Raw genomic sequence first — 25,858 nt, forward strand, 5'->3', positions numbered from 1 at the left:
TATTTGTAACTCCGGCTTCACTTGCATGAAGTTAAAGAGTTTGCAACATTGTCAGATTGGTCGACACAGTTACATCCTGTCGCCAACTCATTCTCTCCACAAAATGTAATTTAGGAACCAGTGTTCCCATGTTGCCTGTGAAAAATTACGATATTCCAAAATGTGCATAAAAATCGGTGGATGGAAACAGCTTTTTCTTCTTGTCTACTGTTCAAAACAATAATGGAGTTACTTGAGTACTTGTGGTTTATGTTAGTTTAAAAACAGACATGATAGGCCATTTTTCACAACAATTACATCTCTTAAATATACCAAAAAAAACAGGTTAACATAAGTATTACCTCTTAAAAATCATAATTTTTATTCATTTTTATTTCTTTTTACACACAAAGTAACATGTTATAGACTGACTTACATGCACATTGTAACCGTTAACATCCACATCACTGACATGTTTCAGTGAATCAGGTACTTTAATTCAATAAGATGTAATTTATTAAACAAAAATATTTATTTAACAACCAAAGAAAAACTTCACATCATTCTGTACACAATAGCTTCTAAACCTACAGAACAGATTCACCCACGCAGCATTTCAAAACGTTGAATGTAATAAATTATATAAAAAATGGCAAAACACAGGTGTGAAGAACAGCATCCAGTGTTCGTCCTAAAATATGGACCACAGATGCAATTGTGAGTTTATATCTAAAAAGTCAGAATTGGGAGATAAAAAGCCACAATAACGTTTTGAAATGTTTTATTCAGTGGATGAAACGGGCTTCCATAGTTGAAGCTATGCAACTCATCTAATAATGAAAACTAACCTAGAATTTGCTTGTTCGGTTCATAAATTCTGCATACATGTGGCATTGATGAAACAAATTGTTCATCTTCAAGATAAATACAGCCAGACACAGTTTTCAAATGAATCATATACAGCTGACTCCTACAGGTCAGCCAGACAATGTATGGATTTCCCTCTGGGAAAATCTTGATTATATTTGTTCTATTTAACCTGTTTGAGCTGACGCACCATCAACAGCAACACCGATGAGGCTTTGGTACAGAAAGATCTAATCAAAGCCAGCTTCCTCCAAACTCCCTCTCAAAGCAATTTTGCACAATCTAGAAAATAACATACAGTACATTACTGCAGAGCAACCCAGATCTCTGCTGTACCATAAACAACCACAAGAGGAGGTCCTCGAACACCAATAACCAAGTCAATTGCTGAGTCCCAATTCGCATACTATCCGTCCTAAATAGCATGCGAAACAAGAATTAGTACGTCCCAAATCGTAGTATGTTGAAAAGAGTATTCCAAAGATACCCGGATGGTCTACTATTTCCGGTTAGAATTCGAAGTGCAGATCAATGCACACTCTAAGTGCTAATATTGCCCACAACCCATTGCGTACGGGAGGGAGGAGCTTTGCGGTGATGTAAACATGGCAGCTTTAGCAGCAGCGGAGAAGCGCTCTCAGCTTTTAAGTGTAAGAATTCAAATGTTTAACCCTAATTAAAGTTATATTTTATTTCGTTACACACATTGCACATGAACGTCAGAACCAGCCGCCTCACAAACGACCTGCGTTTGGTTCTATGACGACGCCGCCCTGCTTCTTCACTCCTCAACTTGGTAGAAGAACACAATGTAAAATGTATTGTGAAAAAAAACTATGAGAAAAAAAGATGGGAATAGTAAATAGAATTTTATTGGACATAAAGAATGAATGAAACGTTAACAGTTGTGGTGTGTGTCGTTCACGTTGCATGACGTCACTGAAGTATGTCCCAGAACGTGCATACTCTTTTGCTACACACTCAAAAGTATGTACTTTTTCCTCACAAAAAAAGTACATACTTTTAGGTCGTAGTAAAAGTAGGCGAATTGGGACTCAGCGAATGTCTGCTTTTTCTGAGGAGATGGACTTCACAGTGTCTCCCTTTCTATTCCCCTAAATACATCAGAGGAAAGATTACAGCTTTACAGTGTGACATGCCCACTACCAACTTCTCTCTACCAGAAGAAAGGCTACGGTATGACACTTGATCAAGCACAGCACACATATAATATTCATCATACATTTCATAATAATGTATAGTAATCAGGTTTCTTCAACTCCTGATATATTTTTTTTCTCTCAGCATCATTAAACATCATGAACACCACACTTTAAATGGTACAATTCATACAATGTCCAGCTTTATGTGGAAAAAAGAACCATGAATGCTTTTAAGTATTTTTTGAACTTGTCCTCAAATCACCTGTATTTTCTGAGCAGTAAAACACTGGCGTATGAAAGTCATGACATTTGCCAAGTATGGTAGCCCATACTCGGTATTGTTGCTCTGCATTTAACCCATCCGAGTGCACACACACAGCCAGGGGCAGACCTAGAAGAGGGCAGGAATTTTTGAGTGGTGGCAACATATAGCAGACGTATATATACTGTATTTAGTCACAGTTATCACAGTTTGATAATAAATACTGTGACGTGTGTCCCGAGCGATCGTCAGCGTCACCCTGGCAACACAGTGGAATCACCGGCACTAGCTCGTCACGGGCTGAGCGGCCGCACCTGCAGCTCGTTAAGCGGCGTCTACTTAAGCAGGGGAGGAAAGCAGTATGGGGAGGAATGTCTCCCGACGCAGACACTAACTCTTTCCTCCTCTGTTATAGAGAGCAGCGTGTGACCGTCAGCCCCAACCAGGAGAGCACAGCACGGGATCCACCACTCAAGGCACAGAGAGCACGAGGGAGTTGGAGCACTACGGAGAGCACCGTCTTCACTCAGAGCACAAAGTCTTTCAATAAATCCACCCTTCGGGGATTTTCTCTGTCTATCGGTTGTCGTGTAGTTCCTCACCTGGCCACACTGGTGGAAAATGCGGGCAGAAGTGTGAGGTGGACACCGACAACCGACCCCCGAGGAGATCGTTAAAGTCACCATCACCCATTTTTATTTATTTATTTGTTTTTTCTTTTCCCTCTGCTCTGTTTCCACAGGCGGCCGCTCCTCCCCCGGCATGGAAGAGCTGCTTAAACACCTCACCGAGGTGAGCATCCGCCAGCAGCAGATAATGGAGCACATGGCCTCACGTCAAGGAGACGCCGAACGTGAGCTCGCCACCCTCCGCGCCGCCGCCCACCGCACGCCGCTGCCTGACCCCCGTGTCCAAGCCGTACAGCTGATGCCACGAATGACGGGGCACGACGATGTGGAGATGTATATTCAAATGTTTGAGGCCACCGCGATCCGGGAGGCGTGGCCAGAGGACGAGTGGGCCAGACTCCTCGCGCCGCTGCTGACCGGGGAAGCCCAGCGGGCGTATTTCACCATGACGGCTGAGAGAAGCCGGGACTATGGAGAGGTGAAAAAGGAAATCCTGAGCCGAGTAGGCCTCTCCCCAATCTGTGCGGCGCAGCAGTTCCATGACTGGGAATATCGAGCTCGACAGCCCGCTCGCGCCCAAGCGGCAGAACTAACCCGGTTGGCCCAACATTGGCTGTTGACAGGGGGTCCCTCCGCACACAAGGTAGCTGAGCGTGTGGTGATCGACCGACCGACTCCTCCGCGCGTTGAGGCAGGTGGCTGGCATGAGGAATCCCACCGATCTCGACGAGCTCGTGGAGGCCATTGAGCTGGCGGAGGCCGCCCAACACCGGGAGGTAGGGGAGCGAGCGCCGCCTTTTCCCCGAAGGGTGGTCCAGGAGCGATGCTTGCCGAAGGGCACCCAGCGACCCGTGAGCAGGCCTGCGGTTCCCGGCCCCCAGGACGAGCCAATGCCGATGGTTCCGGCTCACCCACCAATCTTATTACGGTGGGGCCGCTCACACTGGTCACAACTCACAAGAGGTATATTGATATTCCACACTTGCAAAATATCTGTTGACACGATGAATATTTCAGTGTACTCACACTTTCATTAACACTAGATCTTTCCACTTCTCTTCCAAATAACCGACATCCAACACAACTGGCAGCACGATCTCCTTCCTGCAATCCTAGCAGATCTTCAATGTGTGTTAACTTCACATCACACAATGCATCTGAACACAATGCTCCAAATAAAGATATTCTTATACTCAGCCCTGTGTGTGTATCTCTCTTTGCCCAAGCTCAACAGTGCACCATACACTCTCTCTCCAACTCTCTCCTCCGCTCCGTTGCACCCACAATAACTACTGGGAATCACCAACCACTTCCTGTGTTTCTAATGCCCTATTTATGGGTCTCCTCTTCACCGAATTGCCCAATCAGTGATCGCCACGCTCAACAAGACACCCGTTCCCAATAACACGCCGATTTGGGTTTGCGATATATGGTCCGGGCGGAACTAATCTTCCTCATTTTTGGTTCCGCCCCGTCACAGTCACTCCGCCACATCCTCCCCCGCCAATTCGTTCTAGTCCCTAGAACGTCCTTCACCTGTCCACTCGCCATAACGTACAGGGGGCCATCCTCGGTTTTCCCGTTGGGACTGACGGGGTGGTGAGACGGGTTCAACCCGGACGGGCGCATTCACAAAGTCCCTTGGGACCACGGCCCATCCACCTATCCATGGCTCTACCGGCACCGACTCCCTTGGAGCCTCTTCCACAGGTTTGGGATAGTTCGGGCAGGGCCGGATCAGGTTACGGTGGACCACTCGGTCTGGTCCCACCTTCCCTTCTGGGCGAATGGCGTATACCTTTCGGGCAGGGCCGGATCAGGTTACGGTGGACCACTCGGTCTGGTCCCGCCTTCCCTTCTGGGCGAATGGTGTATACCGGTTGCCCTGGCCGCTGCTGTCCTTGGATCACATAAGGAGTGGCTTCCCATCGGTCACTCAATTTGCCTTTACCTTGCCGTCGGTTGTCTCGCACGAAAACTCGCTCTCCCGGGAGTAAGGGGGCTTCTCGGGCCGTCCGATCATACAGCCTCTTGCTTTTTTTCCCGCAGCCACCCATATCCGTGTCGACACTTGCCCATAAGCATAATAGGGACGTTGATGGTGGCGGTCCACCCACTCTGTCAAACTCAGCTCCTCTTCAACCGCGGCCGTCCCCAGCAGCAAGTCTACAGGTCCAGACTTGCTGCTGGACTTACAAGTCCACATGCCTGCCGAACATCAAGTAGGTTGGGGCATACCCCGTGGTACTATGTACACTGTTATTGTAAGCTTGTATCAAAGCCGGTAGGGCACTCACCCACTCGCCCTGCTGTTCCTGGTCTAAGGTGCCCAATCGAAGTGCAGGTTGAATCGTTCGCACCCCCCATTTCCTTGGGGGTGGTAGGACGTTGTGTGGGTCTATGTACACCCGTACAACTTACACAGCTCTTTTACGACCCGAGACTCAAAATTGGGCCCTTGGTCTGAGTGCAGGAATTCAGGACATCCAAACGGCTGGAAGACGGCCCTCCACAATGCGGTGGCGGTAGTGTTCGCCGTTTGGTCTAACGTGGGGATAGCCCAGGAGTACTTGGTGAATAAGTCAGTGACCACGAGGATGTTTTGGTACTGATCCATAGGTCTGCCCAATGTCAAAAAGTCCATAGCCACGATGTGAAGGGGAGCCCTGGCTTATATCGGGACCATCGGTGCTCGTGGCTCTCTCCTAGACTTGAATAAAGTGCAGCCGGGGCATGCCCGAATAAACGTACTCACGGATGTTTCCAGCCAGGGCCAGTAGAAATGTCTGCGTAACAAAGACACAGTCCTTTCCTGCCCTTGGTGTCCCAACTGGTTGTGATATGCCGTTATCAAGGCTTTCACCTGGCTTTCGGGTACCACAATCTGGCAGCTCTCATCACCCGACCCTGGATCTTTGATGGTCCTACAAATCACTCCATCTCGTATTCGGAGTTTCATCCACTGCCCCAGCAACTTACGGCCCGTCCCATCTTGAGCTTGTCTTTCTGTAGCTGGGCCACCCACCGCTGCTCTACAGCACCCAATTTGGCCGTCTGTAGATGTACAAGAGGGTTGTTGTCTGTGACGACTTGTACCTTCGCACCCCACAGGTAATCCTTGAACTTTTCGCTCAATGCCCACTTTAGTGCCAGCAACTCAAGCTTGAAGGAACTGTAATTAGCGTCGTTCGTCTCTGCTGGGTGAAGGCTCCTGCTAGCGTAGGCGATGACCCGCTCCACTCCCTCCTGACGTTGGGCCAACACTGCCCCCAAGCCCAGATTACTGGCATCTGTGTACAGCACAAAGGGTTGGTTAAAATCGGCATAAGCTAAGATCGGTGCTTGCAGCAACTCTTGTTTTAGCCGTTGGAAGGCACACTCTGAGTCCCATGCAATCGACGGGGACCCACGACCTTGAGGTCGCCCCGTTCCTGCCAACAGATGGTTCAGTGGCCTCGCGATCTTTGAGAAGTCTTTAATAAAGCGCCGGTAGTACCCCACAAAGCCCAGGAAAGATCTGACCTGTCTCACCATCTTCGGGGCCTTCCACTCTCGCACGGCTGACACCTTCTCTGGGTCCACAGCGACCCCGGCAGAACTGACACAATGGCCCAGGAACTTAACTTCACTCCTCAACAGATGGCATTTGTCCGGTTGTGATTTCAACCCATGCTTCTCCATGGCTTGGAATACCTTCTCAAGATGTTGCAAGTGAGACTCAACATCTTGGGAATAGACTATGACATCGTCAAGGTAGACCAGCGTCGATTCCATCAGTTGACCTCCCAAACACCGCTACATGAGTCGCTGGAACATGGTGGGAGCGTTGCAAAGGCCGAAGGGCATCCAGTCCCACTTGAATAAACCAAATGGGGTTGTAAAGGCAGTCTTTTCCCGGTCCGCTTCTTCCACCCGCACCTGCCAATAACCGCTTGCCAGATCCAGTGTGGAATACCAGGCAGATTGAGTTAAGCTGGTTAGCGAGTCTTCAATCCTTGGCAGAGGAAAGGCATCCTTCTTGGTGACTTGGTTTAACTTACGGTAGTCCACACAGAACCTTCCGGGCTCCTGTCTTTTTTTGTACAAGTACTATGGGTGCTGCCCAGGGGCTGCTACTCTCCCGGACGATCCCTCTGTCGAGCATGCCTTGCAACAAGGTACGTACCTCTGAGTATAGAGTGGGTGGAATGGGTAGAGACCTCTCACGGCTGGGTCCAGCCCCTCCAGTGGGGATTTGGTGTCTTATCACACTCGTGCAACCATAGTCTTCATCGTGTGTCTAGAACACATGTTGCCATTTCATCAAGAGCCCCTCTAGTCTACGCGCCTGAGCCTCCTCCAATCTTTCTCCTTGTAGAGACTCGCCCCGTAGATGGCCAGGCATTCCCTCCTCCGCCTTGTTCGGTGGCGAGTCCACTTGGGTTAGGGCTACCTGGACCACGGTGGGGCATACCTGCCGAAAACTTGCGTCCCGTTCCTCTCTTACCTGATGGGGGCTGACCATCGTCACTCTGGCCAATCGCTGGTGCCGGTGCAACTGAATCGGGTAGGGACACTCATTGTGTACTTTTACTGGGACTCATCCTAGGCGGACTACCGCCAATCCTCGGGCCACCTCCACATTTTGACAGTCCAGATGGGGCTCCACTAGTACCCAGCCTTCGGGTCCATACTCCTGTTAGGGGACCCTCACCCATACAATGGCCTCGCTCTTTGCTGGCATGGACACAGCAAATCGACAGGCCACTCGGCCGGTGTCCTCTCGGTCCATTCGGGCCCTAGCCGTCTGTATCCGGCGGCAATCAGCAATGATCCGTTTCCATTCCTGCTGCTTTGCCAACAGAATTGTCTTCACGGGCCCTGCCCGAAACAGTTCCTCCCAACACTCAGCAATAACATTCATCCCCAAGAGGGCTCGATGGGTCCCTAAGCAATGATCCTGGACAATGACAATCCCCTTCTGTGGTACGACGTTCCCATGGATCTCTAAATCAGTGACTAAATACCCGATATAAGGGATGTCCAGCCCGTTCGCTCCCTTCAAGGTTAACCATGGGGCCTCGGTTCCTTGCATGCTTCGTCTTCCAAATACTTCTCGTGATAGGCTCTCTGAGAACAGGGTGACTTGGGATCCAGTGTCTACTAAACAGGGCACTTTGGTACCACATACTTGGACCTCCACCACAGGACTGTGTCCAATCAATCCGTCCTTCGAGCCTGTAGCTAATGCTGGGTCTTCTAAAGGGGTCCCGACCACATGACCCACTGTGGCCGGTTGCTCTAAAAACCCCCTGGCGAACCTCTTCGAGAGCCACATTGGCGGCTGTAGTGTCCAGGCTCACCGCAACGATTACAGATAGGTTGCCCTTGTTCGTCCCATTCAAATCGAGGGCGGGCAGGCCGACTAGGTCGCCTCCTGGGGTCTCGGCCGCCGTCTGAATAGGCCTGTTCTCGCGGGGTAGGCCTTACCTCGTGCATCGGTGCCCCAAGACGCAGCTCCTCCAATAGCGTTTTAGACAATTCCTTCATCTGTTCACGGATGTCTTTCAAATCCTCCATCTTCAACGTTTGCTTCCAATCTTCTCCTTCGGGAGCCACAGTTGCGGTACTACTCACAGCTGCACATACCGGGGGGTCTTTGACTTCAGCCTGATCTAATTCTAGAGCCACTGCTGCTTTCTTCAGATCCTCGAATGTCAGATCTGGGTCTCTTCGAAACTGGACACGTAAGCTCTGACGTACGGGGCCTTCCCGCAAGCCCAGCAGGAACTGGTCTCTCAGGAGCGTATCCCCATCTCCCAGGCCATGATCTTGATGTTTTTGCAACCTGGTGAACTGCTCCCGAAGTCGTAAGGCAAAAGCTCGAATGGGCTGTCGGGGTCCCTGTTTACAACTGAAGAATTACGCTCTGAGGACGGCTACTGGAGTGGTATCCCCATACTGCTCAGACAAGAAGTGGAATACAGTCTGGGCTGTGGTTCGAACTGCTTCTGGGGCAGCTTGAACCTCTCGACGAGCCTCCCCCTCTAGGGAGTTCAAGACGAATTGTAATTGCTGTGCTGCCGTTAGTCCCTGGATCCCAGCAAGACATTCAATCTGAGATTTCCACTCGGATAATCTCACCTCAGATTCTGTACCTCCATATTTTGGGATCCAAGGGTTCCCCATGAACACAGGCATGACTCGGGGCGGGGCCTCGGGCAACTCATCGTCGGCCATTGGGGGACCTTGGTCGCTAAACTCGAGGTGGAATCCTGCCGACTACGCCAAAATCTGTCACAGGTCGGAGCGAACCACAGGTGTCGTGAGTCTCGCCCCTCCCTAGTTTCCACCTCAAGGAGGTCCCAAGAACACCCCAATGACCAGACACACGAGAGAGAGTGAGTATAATTAAAACAAACTTTAATTAAATTATTTAAAAGGTGTGAAGGGAAGGGAAAAGGTAATCTAAAATCCACTCTCGGGGCCAGAGAGTATAGGTCCGAGTCGCTTCTGACTCTGTCACGGGGACTCTCAGGTAAGCCTGTAGGTAATTGGTGTCCTTTCCTTCACGTGACTCAACAGGGTTTTTCTCAGTAGTGCCTTTGTGTTTCTCCTGCAGGAGAACCGTCGGTGGGGCCCTTCCAGTCCCTGCACGCAGAGTAAAGAAGGTAAGTAATTCTGATGAATTGAGTGGGGTGCGTACCTGATGCCGTTCGCCACGAGATTCTGGGTCCGCGGTTGGAAACACCTTTTTTGGAAAAAAGGTCCACAGGTAAGTATGCAGGTGAATATATTCAGGTCTTGGCTTTCGGTGTATAGGTAAGTATGCAAGACAGATACACAATCCTTAACTTCGATTTTCGTCCAGGTAAACCCTACGGATGGAGTTTGCAGGTGAGTATGCAAGGGCGATGCACTGGTATTTCACTCGGGGCGTACAAGTAAGTATGCAGAAGGACAATACGCTGGCTCTTAGCTTTGGGCGTACTGATGAGTATACAAGGGCAATATGCTGGCTCTTAGCTGTGGGCGTACAGAAGAGTATACAAAGGGCAACTGGAGTTTGACTTTGGGCATACAGGTAAGTATACAAGGGCAATACGCTGGCTCTGAGCTTTAGGCATACAGAGGGGTATACAGGGGCAACTTGAGCTTGATTTTGGGCATACAGGTAAGTATACAAGGGCAATACGCTGGCTCTTAGCTTTAGGCGTACAGAGGGGTATGCAGGGGCAACTGGAGCTTGACTTTGGGCATACAGGTAAGTATACAAGGGCAATACGCTGGCTCTTAGCTTGAGGCGTACAGATGGGCATACAGGGGCAACTGGAGCTTTGCCCTGGGCATGCAGGTGGGTATACAATGACAATACTGGATGGATAGAACTCACAGACCCTCGAAGAGGTTGACGTCAGGCTTTAGCCCTTTTCAGCTCGGGAGTCTAGAGAAAGTGTATATGTCACAACAACTGTGGTCTTCTTCACCGGGGCAGACTTCCCAGACCAACACTCAACACGGTCACCTCCAACCGTGGAAACACTCCCACGACGACTCAGAGCCTCAAGCTCTGACCTGTAGGACTGGTAACAGACAGAGTTCCTTCACAAATTTACTAAGCTTCAGTGAATATGTGGAGAAAGACACACCACCTCTCGTCTTTGACCAAGAGTGGATAGAAGTACAGATTGAAGTTGCTGTACGTTGGGCCTTCCATGGCCTCAGCTGGTGCCACCACGCTGGGTGACTTCAGGTAGGTTTGTGCCACCAGGTATGTACCTCAGGAATGACTCGAACGCTTCCCTCTCCTCTCTTCCAGACAACGGACCAGAGATCTAGACAGGGGCGAACCTCTGAAAGCACTCCACAAACAGGTATTCATACACAAGGGCTACACAGCTGGATGTTCATATAGCAGCCAACACTTCTCTCAGTCGTCGTCCCCCACAATATGCACACTGTTCCTTACTTGCTATTGTCGACACGTCACCATGGAGTAGAAGACTAAAGCCCCGAGCGGGCATGTATATAAAAGACGGTCGTCTCACAACACCGGTGCACGTTCTTCTCCACAGGGTTTTCTCTCCCAGCCTAGAGGGTGATTACTGATGACATGACACAGCACGACACTGCAGACTTCAAGTGTACACACAGCAAAGAAAAGGACTCACCCACTGCACTCCCACACTCACAGTGAATTAGGGTCAAAACCACATAGGACCGGGGATTAGTTCCTGGACGTTGGGGGCACCGATGCAGCAGACGGCCAGAGGAAACGTCACAGCCACGACAAGGCACCAGACTCCTTTTTCGCTGGTTCCGGCTCACCCACCAATCCTATTACGGTGGGGCCGCTCACACTGGTCACAACTCACAAGAGGTATATTGATATTCCACACTTGCAAAATATCTGTTGACACAATGAATATTTCAGTGTACTCACACTTTCATTAACACTAGATCTTTCCACTTCTCTTCCAAATAACCAACATCCGACACAACCAATCCATTTCACCTCTTTCCTCCTGTGTCTCCTCGCAACTCCTGGTTGGACAGTTTTCTGAAGACTACAATGCCTGTTCTGACTCACAGTCTGTAAGTACGTTTACATATTTAAAAGATTTGCCAACGATAATTCAAACGCAATGCAGCAGCGGTTCTCAATTCCAGTCCTCGCGCCCCCTGCTCTGCACATTTTGTATATTTCTCTTATGGCTTCAGACGTTTGTTCTTTTCGAACGTAATTGCCCTGTGAAGTGGACATCTCAGGATATTCTACCATGATTCCAGTTCGAAGCAAATGTATGTTTCATTCAAAATGCATTGAAGTGTGCGAGACGTAAATTGAAATTGTATTTATTTACAGAGGTACATGACGTCACACTTGTCCATGTGTGAAGACGTTTCAAAGCACAAATCTGTGAATGAATGTTCTGAAGTGAAGTAAACTTGATGAACACTGTGTAGGGAGCATGTCAATAACATTTCCATCACACGCTTGAAGCATTCGGCCAATCACAATGCACTGGATAGCTGGTCAATCAGAGAATACCTCGCTTTACAGAACGATGAGATTTCTAAAAAAATATTAAAAACTATATGCGTTTCAGAAGGCAGGGCATTGAGGAGAAACAATAATGTTTTTGAATCTTAAACCACATAAACACATTTCATAATGCCAAATACACAAAACAATGGGTCTCATTCACTAATAATTGCGTACAATTTTCTTATTTATACGCACATTTGAACTTTTCACGAGAACTTTCCGCCTAATTCACAACACGTGCGTATGCACATGAGCTTTTTCTTAAAGTCGTTCTTCTGTTAGTGAATTTGGAGTCTTCTAAATGAGCGCCCGCGTGCACGAGGTCAGTAATTAGCATAATTCACGCCCAAACCAGCTCCATATAAGGGCTTTCCACAACGAGGCACTTGTACAGAGAAAGACAATTATGGCACCGAAACAAAAGACAACGAAAAATAACTTTAACGATTATGAACGTGAGGTTTTGCTTTCGGAGGTGGAAGCCAGGAAAATTTTGTTATTTAAAAGTGTATCCACTGGCATAACGGGCACAGGTAAAAAAGAAGCATGGGTTATAACACAGGCTTGGAGATAAGGTAGTGAGAGCGGTTGGTGATGTGGCTTAGGTGTGGATCCAGTGAGTTGCATAAATCAATGAGGACTTCTCTGGGCAACCTAAAGCGACTGAACAGCCATTCGTCACTCTCCGCGAACATATCTGTGCGCTCTCTAAAGACGCGCTCTCTCCTTAGAGCACGCGGCGCGATGTCTTCAAGCAGTACCAATTGTTCCAATGAATCATGAGTTATTCGTGAAAACATCTTCTGATATTAAAAGGTTTTCCCAAGTCTTTGAAATGGTCAAGAATTTGTTGATGTGCTATTGAATGATTGTTGAACACAGATGGCAACATTGTTTCATGATGACAGTTCAGTAGTATTTAAAAAAAGTGGTTTAGAATCAACATTTCATTGTAATGTTTATTCAACAATATTAAATATGTTTGTGTGTGTGTGTGTGTGTTAATTTCAATATTGGTTCAACATTAATTGCGGGTGCAAAAGTGATATTGAACCCAAACATTTTTTTTGTTATGCTGGTTAAAAGTCTCTTCACATCCCAATAGCAATCATTTAGTTGAGTGTCTAAAGGTATTAATATGTGTTTATATCATCTGTGGAAGGTGTATGTTCAACCAGTCATGTTCCTCACAGACATGATACGTCATCATTACGTTCCCTTACACTATTACAAGAACTGAGGGCACTGTTATGCGCTTTCTACTGTATTGTTTTCTCACCAGTGAATGAGACATCAGCTTCTCTGACTCTCATCGTGTTGTTATCTGTCTGAGCATGCTCATGTGTTTTGGAGGAGGTGTGGCTTTGAGTGATTGTGCAGGGAGGGTGGGATCTTGCTTTCAAAGCTAACTTGCTATTGCTACCCTTTCTGAAATTAGCTTCCCTACTTATAATTCAGTCCAGTTAGCACTGACGCATCACATTGACTTATAAACGGTTGCTTGCTATTTGGGATGATCTGGCTATTTTATTTTATTTTCTTTAGAGTGGAACTGGCTTCTAACAGCTGAAAAATAGGGGTCAAACATTATGTGAAATACAACGCTAAAATGACCATGATAAGTAGAACAAAAGGTGATAAGGTTCTAACTGTTTGTTCTGAAACATTTAAACATTGTACATTTAACCACTGATTAAATGTATGATAATGAGGACATGCATAGGCAAAGGTATGTGCTCACACTAATATGCTAAGAAGAAAATGCTATATATCCTCAGAGCATGTTAAAGAGTTAACTCTTTCAGGATTTTTTGTGAAATCTGATGTTTGAGAAATTGAGAAAATGTGTTTGTTGGTTGAATGGTTCTCAGAATGCTAGTATAATGTTGCTGTCAAATCAAGGCTGAATGTTGTGTGATACCAGTCATCTGTGGAAATACTGGTATGGTGTATCTCTTCTGGATCTCTGGATTATCCCAATAAAGGTGAACTGAATGGATAAATAACAATAGAATATGCCTATATTCTATACATATATTTTATGTACTCATTCATATTGACATCTCACTTTCCGTTTTTGGTCTTAATAACTTGGGTTACAAAATCATAATAACAAAACACATATTTTTGGTTGTTGATTAAATGCTTCATTATCATGTAGAGTTCTCCACGTGAACTTGGCAGAGTCACAATATAATTATATTAGATTATAAAAATTATAATCTATTAATTTTTTTATTATTTAAAAAATAAAAAATAAAGAGCAGGTCTAGGTATTATTGTTAGAAATTACATTTTCTGTGATGTAAGTTTATTTCAGAAACTGAGAAAAATATCACAATCTGTTTATTTACATTATATAATACATTATTATTTTTTTCAGTCGCTAACAAGCATTTATCCAAGCAGTTGTCACATTTTCAAAACTCTAAACACAATTAGCACAGCATCTGTCTATTGTGGCCATACCATTCACACATTTCATGTCGTTTTCATACAATAAGGAGTCACTGAACACATTTCCACAATGCTTACATTCTCTGAACAGACAAGCTATACCTCCCAACAAAATCATGGATCGTATTTGTTGTATTTAAAAATGTTAACACACAACATCCCACAATAGCAAAAACAATGTTCCAAACCTTAGATACAGTATAAAAACCTCTGCTTCTGCAATGATATCAGTTCAAAAACAATATATCTTAGCTGATTTATGTTGTGTAAATTGGGCCAACCACAGCTGATTCCAATCTGGCTTAGACTCAATGGCAGGGGTTATTTTTTTCTCTTACATTGACACTTATACAATAAAAGGAGTGATGTTTTTGGAAACAGAAACAGAAAAAGACAAACACTGTAATGTATGGATGAGGAAGAGTAATGAGAGATGCAGTGAGAGGAGCAGGAGCAGTGAGAGATGCAGTGAGAGGAGAAGGAGCAGTGAGAGGAGCAGTGAGAGGAGAAGGAGCAGTGAGAGGAGCAGTGAGAGGAGAAGGAGCAGTGAGAGGTGCAGGAGCAGTGAGAGGAGCAGGAGCAGTGAGAGGTGCAGGAGCAGTGAGAGGAGCAGTGAGAGGAGAAGGAGCAGTGAGAGGAGCAGTTAGAGGAGAAGGAGCAGTGAGAGGAGCAGTGAGAGGTGCAGGAGCAGTGAGAGGAGCAGGAGCAGTGAGAGGTGCAGGAGCAGTGAGAGGAGCAGTGAGAGGAGCAGGAGCAATGAGAGGAGCAGTGAGAGGAGAAGGAGCAGTGAGAGGTGCAGGAGCAGTGAGAGGAGCAGTGAGAGGAGAAGGAGCAGTGAGAGGTGCAGGAGCAGTGAGAGGAGCAGGAGCAGTGAGAGGTGCAGGAGCAGTGAGAGGAGCAGTGAGAGGAGCAGGAGCAGTGAGAGGTGCAGGAGCAGTGAGAGGAGCAGTGAGAGGAGCAGGAGCAGTGAGAGATGCAGTGAGAGGTGCAGGAGCAGTGAGAGGAGCAGGAGCAGTGAGAGGTGCAGGAGCAGTGAGAGGAGCAGTAAGAGGAGCAGGAGCAGTGAGAGATGCAGTGAGAGGAGCAGGAGCAGTGAGAGATGCAGGAGCAGTGAGAGGTGCAGGAGCAGTGAGAGGAGCAGGAGCAGTGAGAGATGCAGTGAGAGGTGCAGTGAGAGGTGCAGTGAGAGGAGCAGGAGCAGTGAGAGGAGCAGGAGCAGTGAGAGATGCAGTGAGAGGAGCAGGAGCAGTGAGAGGTGCAGGAGCAGTGAGAGGAGCAGTGAGAGGAGCAGGAGCAGTGAGAGATGCAGTGAGAGGAGCAGGAGCAGTGAGAGGAGCAGTGAGAGATGCAGTGAGAGGAGCAGTGAGAGGAGCAGGAGCAGTGAGAGATGCAGTGAGAGATGCAGTGAGAGGAGCAGGTGCAGTGAGAGATTGTTTTTATTTTAACCCCCCCCCCTGGGCTTTTTGCTGTTGTTGTTTTTTTGTTCAGAAAACTCTTATGTGTTTCATGGATATTTTGTTCACTGTAAGCAATACTGTCAAACCTTTTCTGTTCTATCATACCGTGTTTCTACTGTACCTCCTGCAGTAAGCAGTAAAGGAAAAAAAAATAGCTTTTAACTGGAATGCTTTTGAATGTGAACATTACTGTACATTTGGACATACAGTTCCTAACCGAGAAATTTAGTGTAAAACAGTGAATTGCATGTTTTGCATGCAAATACCTGTAAAACTGAGACTGAAAAGTCTATGCAGTTTTTGTAATGTCAACAATAGCCAGTATTTTGAAACCTGGTGTACTTTGATTGACTGCATGTACCTTTTGAGGTGAAAACAAGTGTTATTCTTTGACAGAATAATTTAATTTTGAGTCAGATTTCCAGTGTTTTGGTAAAGTTGGTGTGTGTCTGTCTGTGTGTGTGTGTGTGTTTCAAACTGGGCCAAACCAATACTTCCAATCTTAAGGGGGGATACGAGCGGCCCCTCCCAACTTGGACTGATCCTCGTATTTCCTGACATCCGATTGGCTCAAAGGCGCCAATCAAAGGAGTTTACTTGGTTAGGTTTGAGTTTGTGTGAATGCAACAGAGACAGAAGGTAAAAATGGTGAAACGAAGGAAAGAAGAGAAAGAAATGGGTGGGGCCGAAAATATAAGAATGAAAAAGAAAAAAATGTTGGCACAAGAGGCAGCTAAATGTGCCAAATTAACGGACCTTTTCCGCACTGAAAAGGGTGCTGTGGCAGGAGGTGCAGATGAGGAAGGACCCAGCAGCATGGATAGGACAGGTGCACGATTAAGCCGGCGAGTGGCGGCGACACGCTGGCTGGCTGACTGTGCGTGAGCGTGGCGTTTCTGTTGAGTGTAAGCTGCGTGGTGTTTGCGTAGCGTTTTCCATGTCTTTGCCTGGTCTTTGCACACCAGAAACGTGTCTGACGCAGAGCTGCTGCTAGGTGACATAATATGATAAGACTCTGGTAAAAAAAATAAAAATAAGCCTCTGGTGATACATTTGTTTAAATTACATTTATATCTTCATTTATGTCAAAACCTAGAGACTCTTAAATATCAAAATGTAATTTATTAATATTTATTCGTGTCAAAATGACATAAACATCTTTTCCTATTCTATTTTGGCTGGAAACGCTTCCAACACGCTTGTCATACATTGAAAATACATAAATAGTCAGGGATGCATGACACAATAAAGCCCCAGACTTAAATAAAGCCCAAAGACTTATACCCCGAGGAGGAGCAGCAGCAGCAGGAAGAGAGAGGAGGAGGAGAAGAGAGGAATAGGAGCAGGAGAGAGGAGGAGAAGGAGCAGCAGGAGGAGAAGAGCAGGAAACAGACAGGTAGAGGGGCAGTGTGCAGGGCTGGGTAGGCAATCATATTAGGCATATCAATCAATCAATCAATCAAAGCTTTATTAAGAACACGCACACAAAAATAGAAAAATACAGCACAATGTTACATATTTACATAAAGGATAAAATGCCAATAGTTCCACATACTAGATAATAACCTGACTGAAGCACAGATTGAATTAGAAAATGTATTATTCTTTGTCATATTTATTACTCATGTTCTTCTCATGCATATGATATGTAGCTGTACAATCAGTAAGCAGAGACAGGGTCCAGCACAGGGGAAGCTGAGGCAGGGAGAGTTGAAAGTGAGTACACACACACACACACACACACACACACACAATCTCTATTGTATGGGACTGCACTGTAGTTTTTGAGTATGAGTGGGTGTGAGTATTTGTAACTATTTCATCACTCCGACTGACTGTACACATGACATGCTGGTAGTTCGCAGTATACTGTGTGACTTATGTGTCTGAGATTAGGTTTTGCTGACCTGGTTGTGTTCAGTGCAGTGGACTTGCTTATACAACCTGAGGAGGCAGGTGTTATCCTAAAGTTTCTTGAAGGTCTTCAGCGTAATCTGATTGTCTTTATACCATAAAAACACTATTAGAATGAAAATAACTGCAAAAAATCCTGCTCGTGCACCAAGGGCACTCGCGTAAAAGGCCTCTCCATCTTAAAGTCCCGGGCTGAATTTCAGTCCCAGTACGTCCCTGGTTAAGCGCTTGTTAGCGATTGAAAAAAACTGTAACTATTCAACAAATAATGAATACAAAGAAACAAATGGAAAAATATCTAAATCTTTTAAACCTTTAAAAAATGTGTATAAGGATTCTTCTTGCTGTTAAAAAAAAAGAAAAAAAGTTAGTGTCAACAAATAGTACTCCATTGTCCTTTTTACAGCTGGTAATAAACCCATCTTGGGTGATCGGATCACAAGTGAAGAATTCTGCATGCATCTATCTCGGAAACAATAACCTATGATCCCAGATATAAACCTTGTTTAGTGATATTAGTAAATCTTTAGATTTTATTATTTCTGTTACAGTGCTACTAGACTGTATTATTTAGCAGAGATTCAGTTTAGGGATTTCTGAAATAATAAAGACTTCCAGCTTGATTTAGGATTTTAGAAATAAACTCAAACATCACACATTCATCTCACAGACTTCTCTTATATATGAGGGTTTCCATCTAGAAGATGTACAGTATTTACAATGTGTCTAAAACATTTCGTGTCAGAAGTGTTAATGCTTTTTTTAATGAAGATGTTGTACACAACAGATGCTTTCCAGATGAAGCACTCAGACATTTTGGAAATGTGCTTATGCTTGCATTGTAAAGAATATTTATTACAAAAAGGACTGCCATAACAAAGTATTATAGAAGTATAACCATAATTGAAAAAAGTATTAATTCCCGGTTATAATAAAATAATAAAGCTAGCTCAAATATAAGTTTACAAATGATAAATGTCCCTACGCTCTGAATGCTGTTTTTATGTTAGTTTTCAGCACAAAACATATATATATGCCATTTTAATGATCGTTTTAAACAGGTGATTATTAGTGAAATATTCTGATGTGTTGTCAGTTCCTCTTCACATACACAGAGATGGATCTTCAGATGATTTTGGTTGGTTCACTCTGCGGAGGCCAGGTCCCGCATTACAACAACAGTCTGTGGAGAAGAGGAAATCATCCATGAACGTTAGGACTTCACTATCACAAATGACCAGGGCATGATCGCAAAATAAACCCAACAGGAAGATCAGGGAAACATTGTCTTACTTGTTACATGACTTCTTACTAAAATAAAATAAAATAGATCATGAAATACTAATTATTTTAATGACTAATAAATTATTATTACTGTATTACTGTAACTAATGACTTTAAATAATGAAGTGACCATTTTAATGAAAATACAGTTATTCATTTTTATTCATGCTAATTTAAAGTAGGCTACATTAACTAATGTTAACAAGCACAACTTTTGATTTGAATAATGCATTAGTAAATGTTGAAATTAACATCAACTAAGATTAATAAATGCTGTAGATGGATTGTTCTTGCTTAGATCATGTTAACTAAAGTTGTTAGCTAACATTAACTAATGGACCGTTATTCTAAAGTGTTACCGTTTTGTTATTTGAATTTAGCATGCCTTCCTTTTTCTCCTGCTATAATAACCCAATCAGAAAAGACCTACAGCCCAAGCGGAGACAGGAGGAAGACTGTGTGACGTGAAATTACCTGAGTCCTGCTGGATCGCAGCCCAGCCCTGGCGAAGATCGCCATGGTTATAAGCAGAGCGCCTCCTATCAAGTTGTGACAGAAGAACACTAGCTCCATGTTTCTGATGGGCATCTGTGAAAACGAAATGAGAGTTTCTGTTTGCACATGCATAATATCTCACTGGCTGAAAATACCCCCTCTATCACCCTCATAACCATGTTTTTATCTAGTAATGCGAATAAAAACCCTCACATAATGTTGTTCAATATAAATGGTCTCCTCCTCTGTGTGATTCGGATGTAGATGAGACCAGTATACTTGATCGATTCCAACAATTGCTCTGGAGAACTCCCCCAAAGCAGACAGGACTCCAATGACTGAGATGATACTCAGAGCAAGACTGGCTGTGATCTGTGAGCAATCAAATCAAGACACAAACAAATTATCAAACACATTTAAACATTTACAGAGAAAATGTTGTAGTTAGGACACAAGAATAGCTCACACACTGTGAAACACAATAGCTAAACAGACACTTACTATCTTCTTGGATGGGTTGCGCTCAGACAGTATATACAGAAGACCACAGATAAAGAACTGCAAAAAGCAAGACATTTAGTATACATTTAGTAAAAATTATGAAAATAAAAGGTTGCAGTATCTGTTAGATGAGGCATGTTATATGATCATTCTATTGCCGTTTACAGTCTCTGTCAGGGACTATTTCTCCAGTGGAAGAATGGTACTTAATGATTTAAGCTTAATAGAGTAACCTATATTTTGCTTTTAATATATGTATTGTGTGGTAACCATTTTACAAAAGCAATCAACCCTGTGAAGCCGTGGTTTACAGTGAATTTACAACAGCTGAAGGGGGTTGTTAGGCACTTCACAATGTTAGCTACATTCACTGTAAACCACAGCTTCATGCGGCCTATTGCTTTAACTCGTTGGTCTCAAATTAAATTCCTGGAGGGTCACAGCTCTAACCAGTTTAGTTCCGACACTAATCAAACACACCTGATCCAGCTAATCAAGGTCTTTAGGATCACTAAAAAACTTCCAAGCAGGTGAGAGTTGGAGCTAAACTGTGCAGAGCTGTGGCCCTCCAGGGCTGGAGTTGGAGACCACTGCTTTAGCTGGACTGGCAGTCTGAACAAGGCTTGAGTGTGTCAGATAAAAGAGACAAAATGTGCAGAAGACCAGCACTGAAATCCATTATCTATAGAATGTGCTGTGGTGAGTGAGAAAATTAACTTACAATAGCCCCTTTCACACTGTCATTCCGGCAAATACAGGGGTAAAGTGTTCCTGCAATTGTTCCCTGGTCGCTAGATTTGGCACTTTGACACTGCCAGTGATGACCCGGGATATGTGCATGCTTTCACACACAACCCTTGAAGATCCCGTAATGACGCGTGACGTGTAATGTACGAGTCGACAACGCTAGGCACGTTATACTTTCACTGAATCAAGCAAACCATCTCAGCGTCAGCGCAGAAAGTGAGTAACTAACTGATCTCTGCTTCATTACAGTTTGCACATATGTTTTCGTCGCAAATGTTGATCTTCCTTCAAAACAGCCGGTAAAAGAGTCGCGTGATAACGCGCGTCATCACTTCGACATGGAATTAGATCTGGCTTTTGTTCACACAGCGCTCGTTCCGGGTCGAACCCCGCAATGTTACTAGGTTCCCGACCCGGGTTCAATCCGGTAATCGATCCCAGGACGTGGTTGCTTTTACACAGAAGGCGACCCGGCAATGTTCCGGAAATATTGCGGGTCCGACGTGCAGTGTGAAAGGGGCTTAGGAAAGCAGTTCAGTTTATTTGTATTTAGTGACAGCCGCTCAAGTCAGGCCATATTTGTTTGAATACATTCTTTCTGCATTTTTCTTTTTATTGACATGTAATGTCTTGCAGTGTTATTTTTTTCGCATCAGTGTTATAATTATTACTATTAGTTGAGTTTATGCATCTTTGTTTTTTCAGTGATTTCATTGTCCAGAAAATCAAGGCTAGTTGTATAGAGGTGGAGATCAATGGATTGTGGCTTAAAAGTTTTCTTTAAAGTCATTAAAGGTCTAAAATACCTTTCAAGTCAAAACATGCAAATATATTTAAAAAGGATGAAGAGAAGAACAAATCAACATACCAAGATCCCAAGCCAGAATGGGGTGAACTGCTCTGATGTGATGAGCGCATCTGATTTCTCATTCATAGGAATCGCAAACATGAATAGACCTATACCCATCATCACCAGCACCACCTTACACAAGATATATGAAAATGGACAAACATTAAATCAATATGCAGTATCAACAATAATGCTTATGTAATCTTAATGGGGAGAGAGAAAAACACCAATGGACGAATACAGTTAGGTAGAGACACCTAGTGAAAACCGGCTATTTTTGATACATTCTATGATATCTATGAAGTTTTAAGTCAAAAATACATATACACAACTGCTTGTTTTTCTTACGTTCTTTTTGTCTTACAGTGACCAGAACAAGAAACTCTACGTTTATTCTCTCTGTATAAGTGTGTTAAAGCAATATGTGTGGGAATTAATATGCCTATTCAGAATATGAATAAAAACCCAACGTCCTCTAACACACATTAACTCAAGCAAAAGTGTGAAAACTAGCCTTGGTTTCCCCTGCATCGCATCAGCATCAAACTACATGCCTATTATATAAGAAATATATCAATTCTGCGAAGAATAAGTTGGAGTGATCTTTGCTTAATTTGTTGTCTGTGACTGAAAGGATTGGCCGATGAGGAAGCGTGTTCTATGTCTCACTCCGATACTCTTGGGTTGTCCTCTGAGGAAGCGGTGCACGGGTTTACTTCCGCCTGTCATGGTGGTGATGGCCTCTGATTCGCTTCCTGCTGGTCGATCCTCCACCATCACTACAGCACAAAACACAGTTAAAGCTATTATAATAACAATTCTGTTCAAGGCTTTTGCCAGTGTTTTCGATAATGGGTATTCTCAAGAAATGACCAGACAATGGACAAATTTCAGATAATAATGATAATATGCTATTAGCCTGAAAAAAGGAGTGAATACGACACTATTTAAACTTCTCTTGTGGAAGACTGAACAGATCGGGTCCAAAAACTTTAAATGACTTTAGGGGAAGTCGTGGTCTAATGGTTAGAGGGTTGGACTCCCAATTACATTGACGAAATTGTGGGTGGCGGTGAACAGCTCTCTCTCCACCTTCAATACCACGACTTAGGTGCCCTTGAGCAAGGCATCGAACCCCCAACTGCTCACTGTGTGTGTGTGTGTGTGTGTGTGTGTGTGTGTGCGTGTGCGTGCGCGCATATTTCGGGTGGGTTAAATGCAGAGCACAAATTCTGAGTATGGGTCACCATACTTGGCTGAATGTCACTTCACTTTCTTCACTTTCACTTTCAACTCATGTCTCTGTTTCAGTGAATACTGTGCTATACTCTACATCTTGGCCTAATGCCCCAGTAACTAGCTAAAACACCATAACAATTCTGTGCATGCCTACCAATGCTTTAACCACCCTGAACACACTAACAAACAACACACTAGCAACCGATTAAGAACAAACTCAAATACCTTACCTGTCTGTAATTAATGCTGCAAAAGCACTGAAGTATTGTAATGCTTTAAACCTTTAAACCTCAAGACTGTATTCTGCATCCAATCTCAAAGCCTTTTTTTTCTGTCTTCCAGTAAATTCCATGCCATTCTTCACATTCATTCAAAAAATAAGTCTACACTTCAGCAAACTGACATTCATACAATTCATGTGCAAGGAAACAATTAAACAGTGCTAAAAGATCAGTATGAAAGCTTGTCAAATACCTGCATGTGTCTGTGACAGAACCAGTAAGATGAAAACAACGGAGTTGTGCAACAGCACAGAAAAGAGTAACATGCGAAGAAAACAGTGGGAGGGAATTATTGGGCGGCCACTACAGGATGTTTGGGAAAAGAGGTCAAATCTGAGCCAAATGCTCAGAAAACAGAAACAATAGTCAAATTCATGAAGAAAAAGAAAGAGCAGAGCAGAACTGTAAAGCGTGTTTCAGTGCTGTAAGGCATTCCTCAACTCAATTTTAAAAATGTAGAAAGTTTGGCAAGAAAGAAACATGCGGATTGGTGAAAGAGATGTTAAGACAACTGTTAGAAAAAAAAGGAATGGAATGTAAAAGCTCCCAAAAGATAACAGCTGATTCTTATGACAAACTAACTGGATTCAGATGTATTTCACTCTGCTTTACTAGGTTCAGTTTGTGATTCTCATTTACATTTTCATGAATTCAGATTTCAAAGTACTCTACTTTGAAACACGTCTTTTTTTATGTCATCATCTTTATTTATATAGCACTTTTAACAATACAGATTATTGTGTCAATGCAAAAGGACAATAGTAAACACTCAATTTTCAGTATAAACGCAGTTCATCATAGAAATCAGTGATGTCATCATCTCAGTTCAGTGTATTATCTGTGCAATCAAGTCAACGATATCGCTGTAGATGAAGTGACCCCAACTAAGCAAGCCAGAGGCGACACCGGCAAGGAACCGAAACTCCATCGGTGACAGAATGGAGAAAAAAACCTTGGGAGAAACCAGGCTCAGTTGGGGGGCCAGTTCTCCTCTGACCAGACGAAACCAGTAGTTCAATTCCAGACTGCAGCAAAGTCAGATTGTGCAGAAGAATCATCTGTTTCCTGTGGTCTTGTCCTGGTGGTCCTCTGAAACAAGGTCTTTACAGGGGATCTGTATCTGGGGCTCTAGTTGTCCTGGTCTCCGCTGTCTTTCAGGGATGTAGAGGTCCTTTCTAGGTGCTGATCCACCATCTGGTCTGGATATGTACTGGATCCGGGTGACTGCAGTGACCCTCTGATCTGGACACAGACTGGATCTGGTGGCCACAGTGACGTCAGAATAAGAGAGAAACAGACAAATATTAGCGTAGATGCCATTCTTCTAATGATGTAGCAAGTACATCGGGTGTTATGTGAAGTGTTCCCGGTTCCGGTTTTACCTAATTAATGCAGCCTAAAAGTCCTTTAACGGATTTGGATATTAAAAGCATATTAGTATGTTATGTGTATGCCAGGTTAAAGAGATGGGTCTTTAATCTAGATTTAAACTGCAAGAGTATGTCTGCCTCCCGAACAATGTTAGGTAGGTTATTCCAGAGTTTAGGCCCAAAATAGGAAAAGGACCTGCCGCCCACAGTTGATTTTGATATTCTAGGTATTATCAAATTGTCTGAGTTTTGAGAACGTAGCGGCTAATATGGTCATACTTCCTGGTTCTAGTAAGAACTCTTGCTGCTGCATTTTGGACTAGCTGTAGTTTGTTTACTAAGCGTGCAGAACAACCACCCAATAAAGCATTACAATAATCTAACCTTGAGGTTATAAACGCATGGATTAAGGTTTCTGCATTTGACATTGAGAGCACAGGTCGTAATGTAGATATATTTTTGAGATGGAAAAATGCAGTTTTACAAATGCTAGAAACATTGTTAGAGAGTGTGAGAGTTCCCAGAATCCTAGATTCTACAGTATTATCATCGCTATCAGCACATACCAGTGTGTTGATTGCCTCTCCTAATTCTTCCCAGTTAAAGATCTCTAGGGCCACTCTTAGAGTGATACTTCCAATGTTTAGGCGCAATATAGTATCTCAAACTGCAATCCCATAAAAAAAAGCTTTTTTTTTTATTCATCAAGGATGAGGGTTCTATAAACATAACACAAACAGATTTAAAAACAAGCAGGTGAATGATGAGAAGTCATAAAATGATCAAAAACCTTCTCGGTTCGGTGTATTTTCTCTAAAAGGCTTTTATTTTTACAATTCACTCGTCGTACATATCTGTAATTAGAAATATACATTTGTGAACAATCAAAAATGCCCTAGATGGCTGGCCAGGTGAAGACAAATAATTGTATTTATGGCCATAATGTGGTGTACTTCAGTACAACAAAGCACTATTGTTGAGGAAACAGGAGAAAGAAAAAATACTGCCAAATAAAAATAATTATTATAAAACATAATTTAAAATTTGAATTAAAATGCAAGTTTATGTTTTACATACTGTAATGACTAATTATTCATTCTACCAATATACTGGACAATGTTTTTATAGGACAAATGTCATTACTTAAAATATAAGCGTCTATATACTCAGGGCTTAAGTTGTGAAATATCTAGCTAGTATGTGTCAGTATCATATTACAGTGGTTAACGCCAACATTCCATGTGTTATGAGCTAACATAAACAAATGAACATCAGGGGCCAGTTGCATAAACACAGCTATTATCTTAAGATTGCTAAGAAAGAGTCTGGTCTATT

At 44.0% G+C, this 25,858-nt stretch overlaps 1 protein-coding gene across 1 annotated transcript; it reads right to left on the minus strand.

Moving 5' to 3' along the window:
* Positions 1-17,293: 17,293 nt before the first annotated feature.
* On the minus strand, positions 17,294-23,448 carry LOC113057349 (membrane-spanning 4-domains subfamily A member 4D). The gene is made up of 7 exons (XM_026224719.1): positions 23,347-23,448; positions 22,303-22,412; positions 21,652-21,765; positions 20,037-20,093; positions 19,749-19,907; positions 19,515-19,628; positions 17,294-18,939 (listed from the first exon to the last, which is right to left on the minus strand). Exons 1-7 carry the CDS (start codon positions 23,417-23,419, stop codon positions 18,901-18,903), a joined length of 666 nt encoding a protein of 221 aa, XP_026080504.1. The 5' UTR covers positions 23,420-23,448; the 3' UTR covers positions 17,294-18,900.
* Positions 23,449-25,858: the final 2,410 nt, after the last annotated feature.

The sequence above is a fragment of the Carassius auratus genome, chromosome 38 (genome assembly GCF_003368295.1).
Source record: "Carassius auratus strain Wakin chromosome 38, ASM336829v1, whole genome shotgun sequence".
Classification (NCBI taxonomy): domain Eukaryota; kingdom Metazoa; phylum Chordata; class Actinopteri; order Cypriniformes; family Cyprinidae; genus Carassius; species Carassius auratus.

Excerpts from the sequence above, each read along its gene's own strand:
- LOC113057349 (XM_026224719.1), bottom strand. The coding sequence starts at position 23,419 with ATGTTACTCTTTTCTGTGCTGTTGCACAACTCCGTTGTTTTCATCTTA. Across the intron at positions 22,413-23,346 it reads TCTGTCACAGACACATGCAG|TGATGGTGGAGGATCGACCA; the intron begins GTATTTGACAAG and ends TTTGTGCTGTAG. Across the intron at positions 19,908-20,036 it reads GCAACCCATCCAAGAAGATA|ATCACAGCCAGTCTTGCTCT; the intron begins GTAAGTGTCTGT and ends GATTGCTCACAG.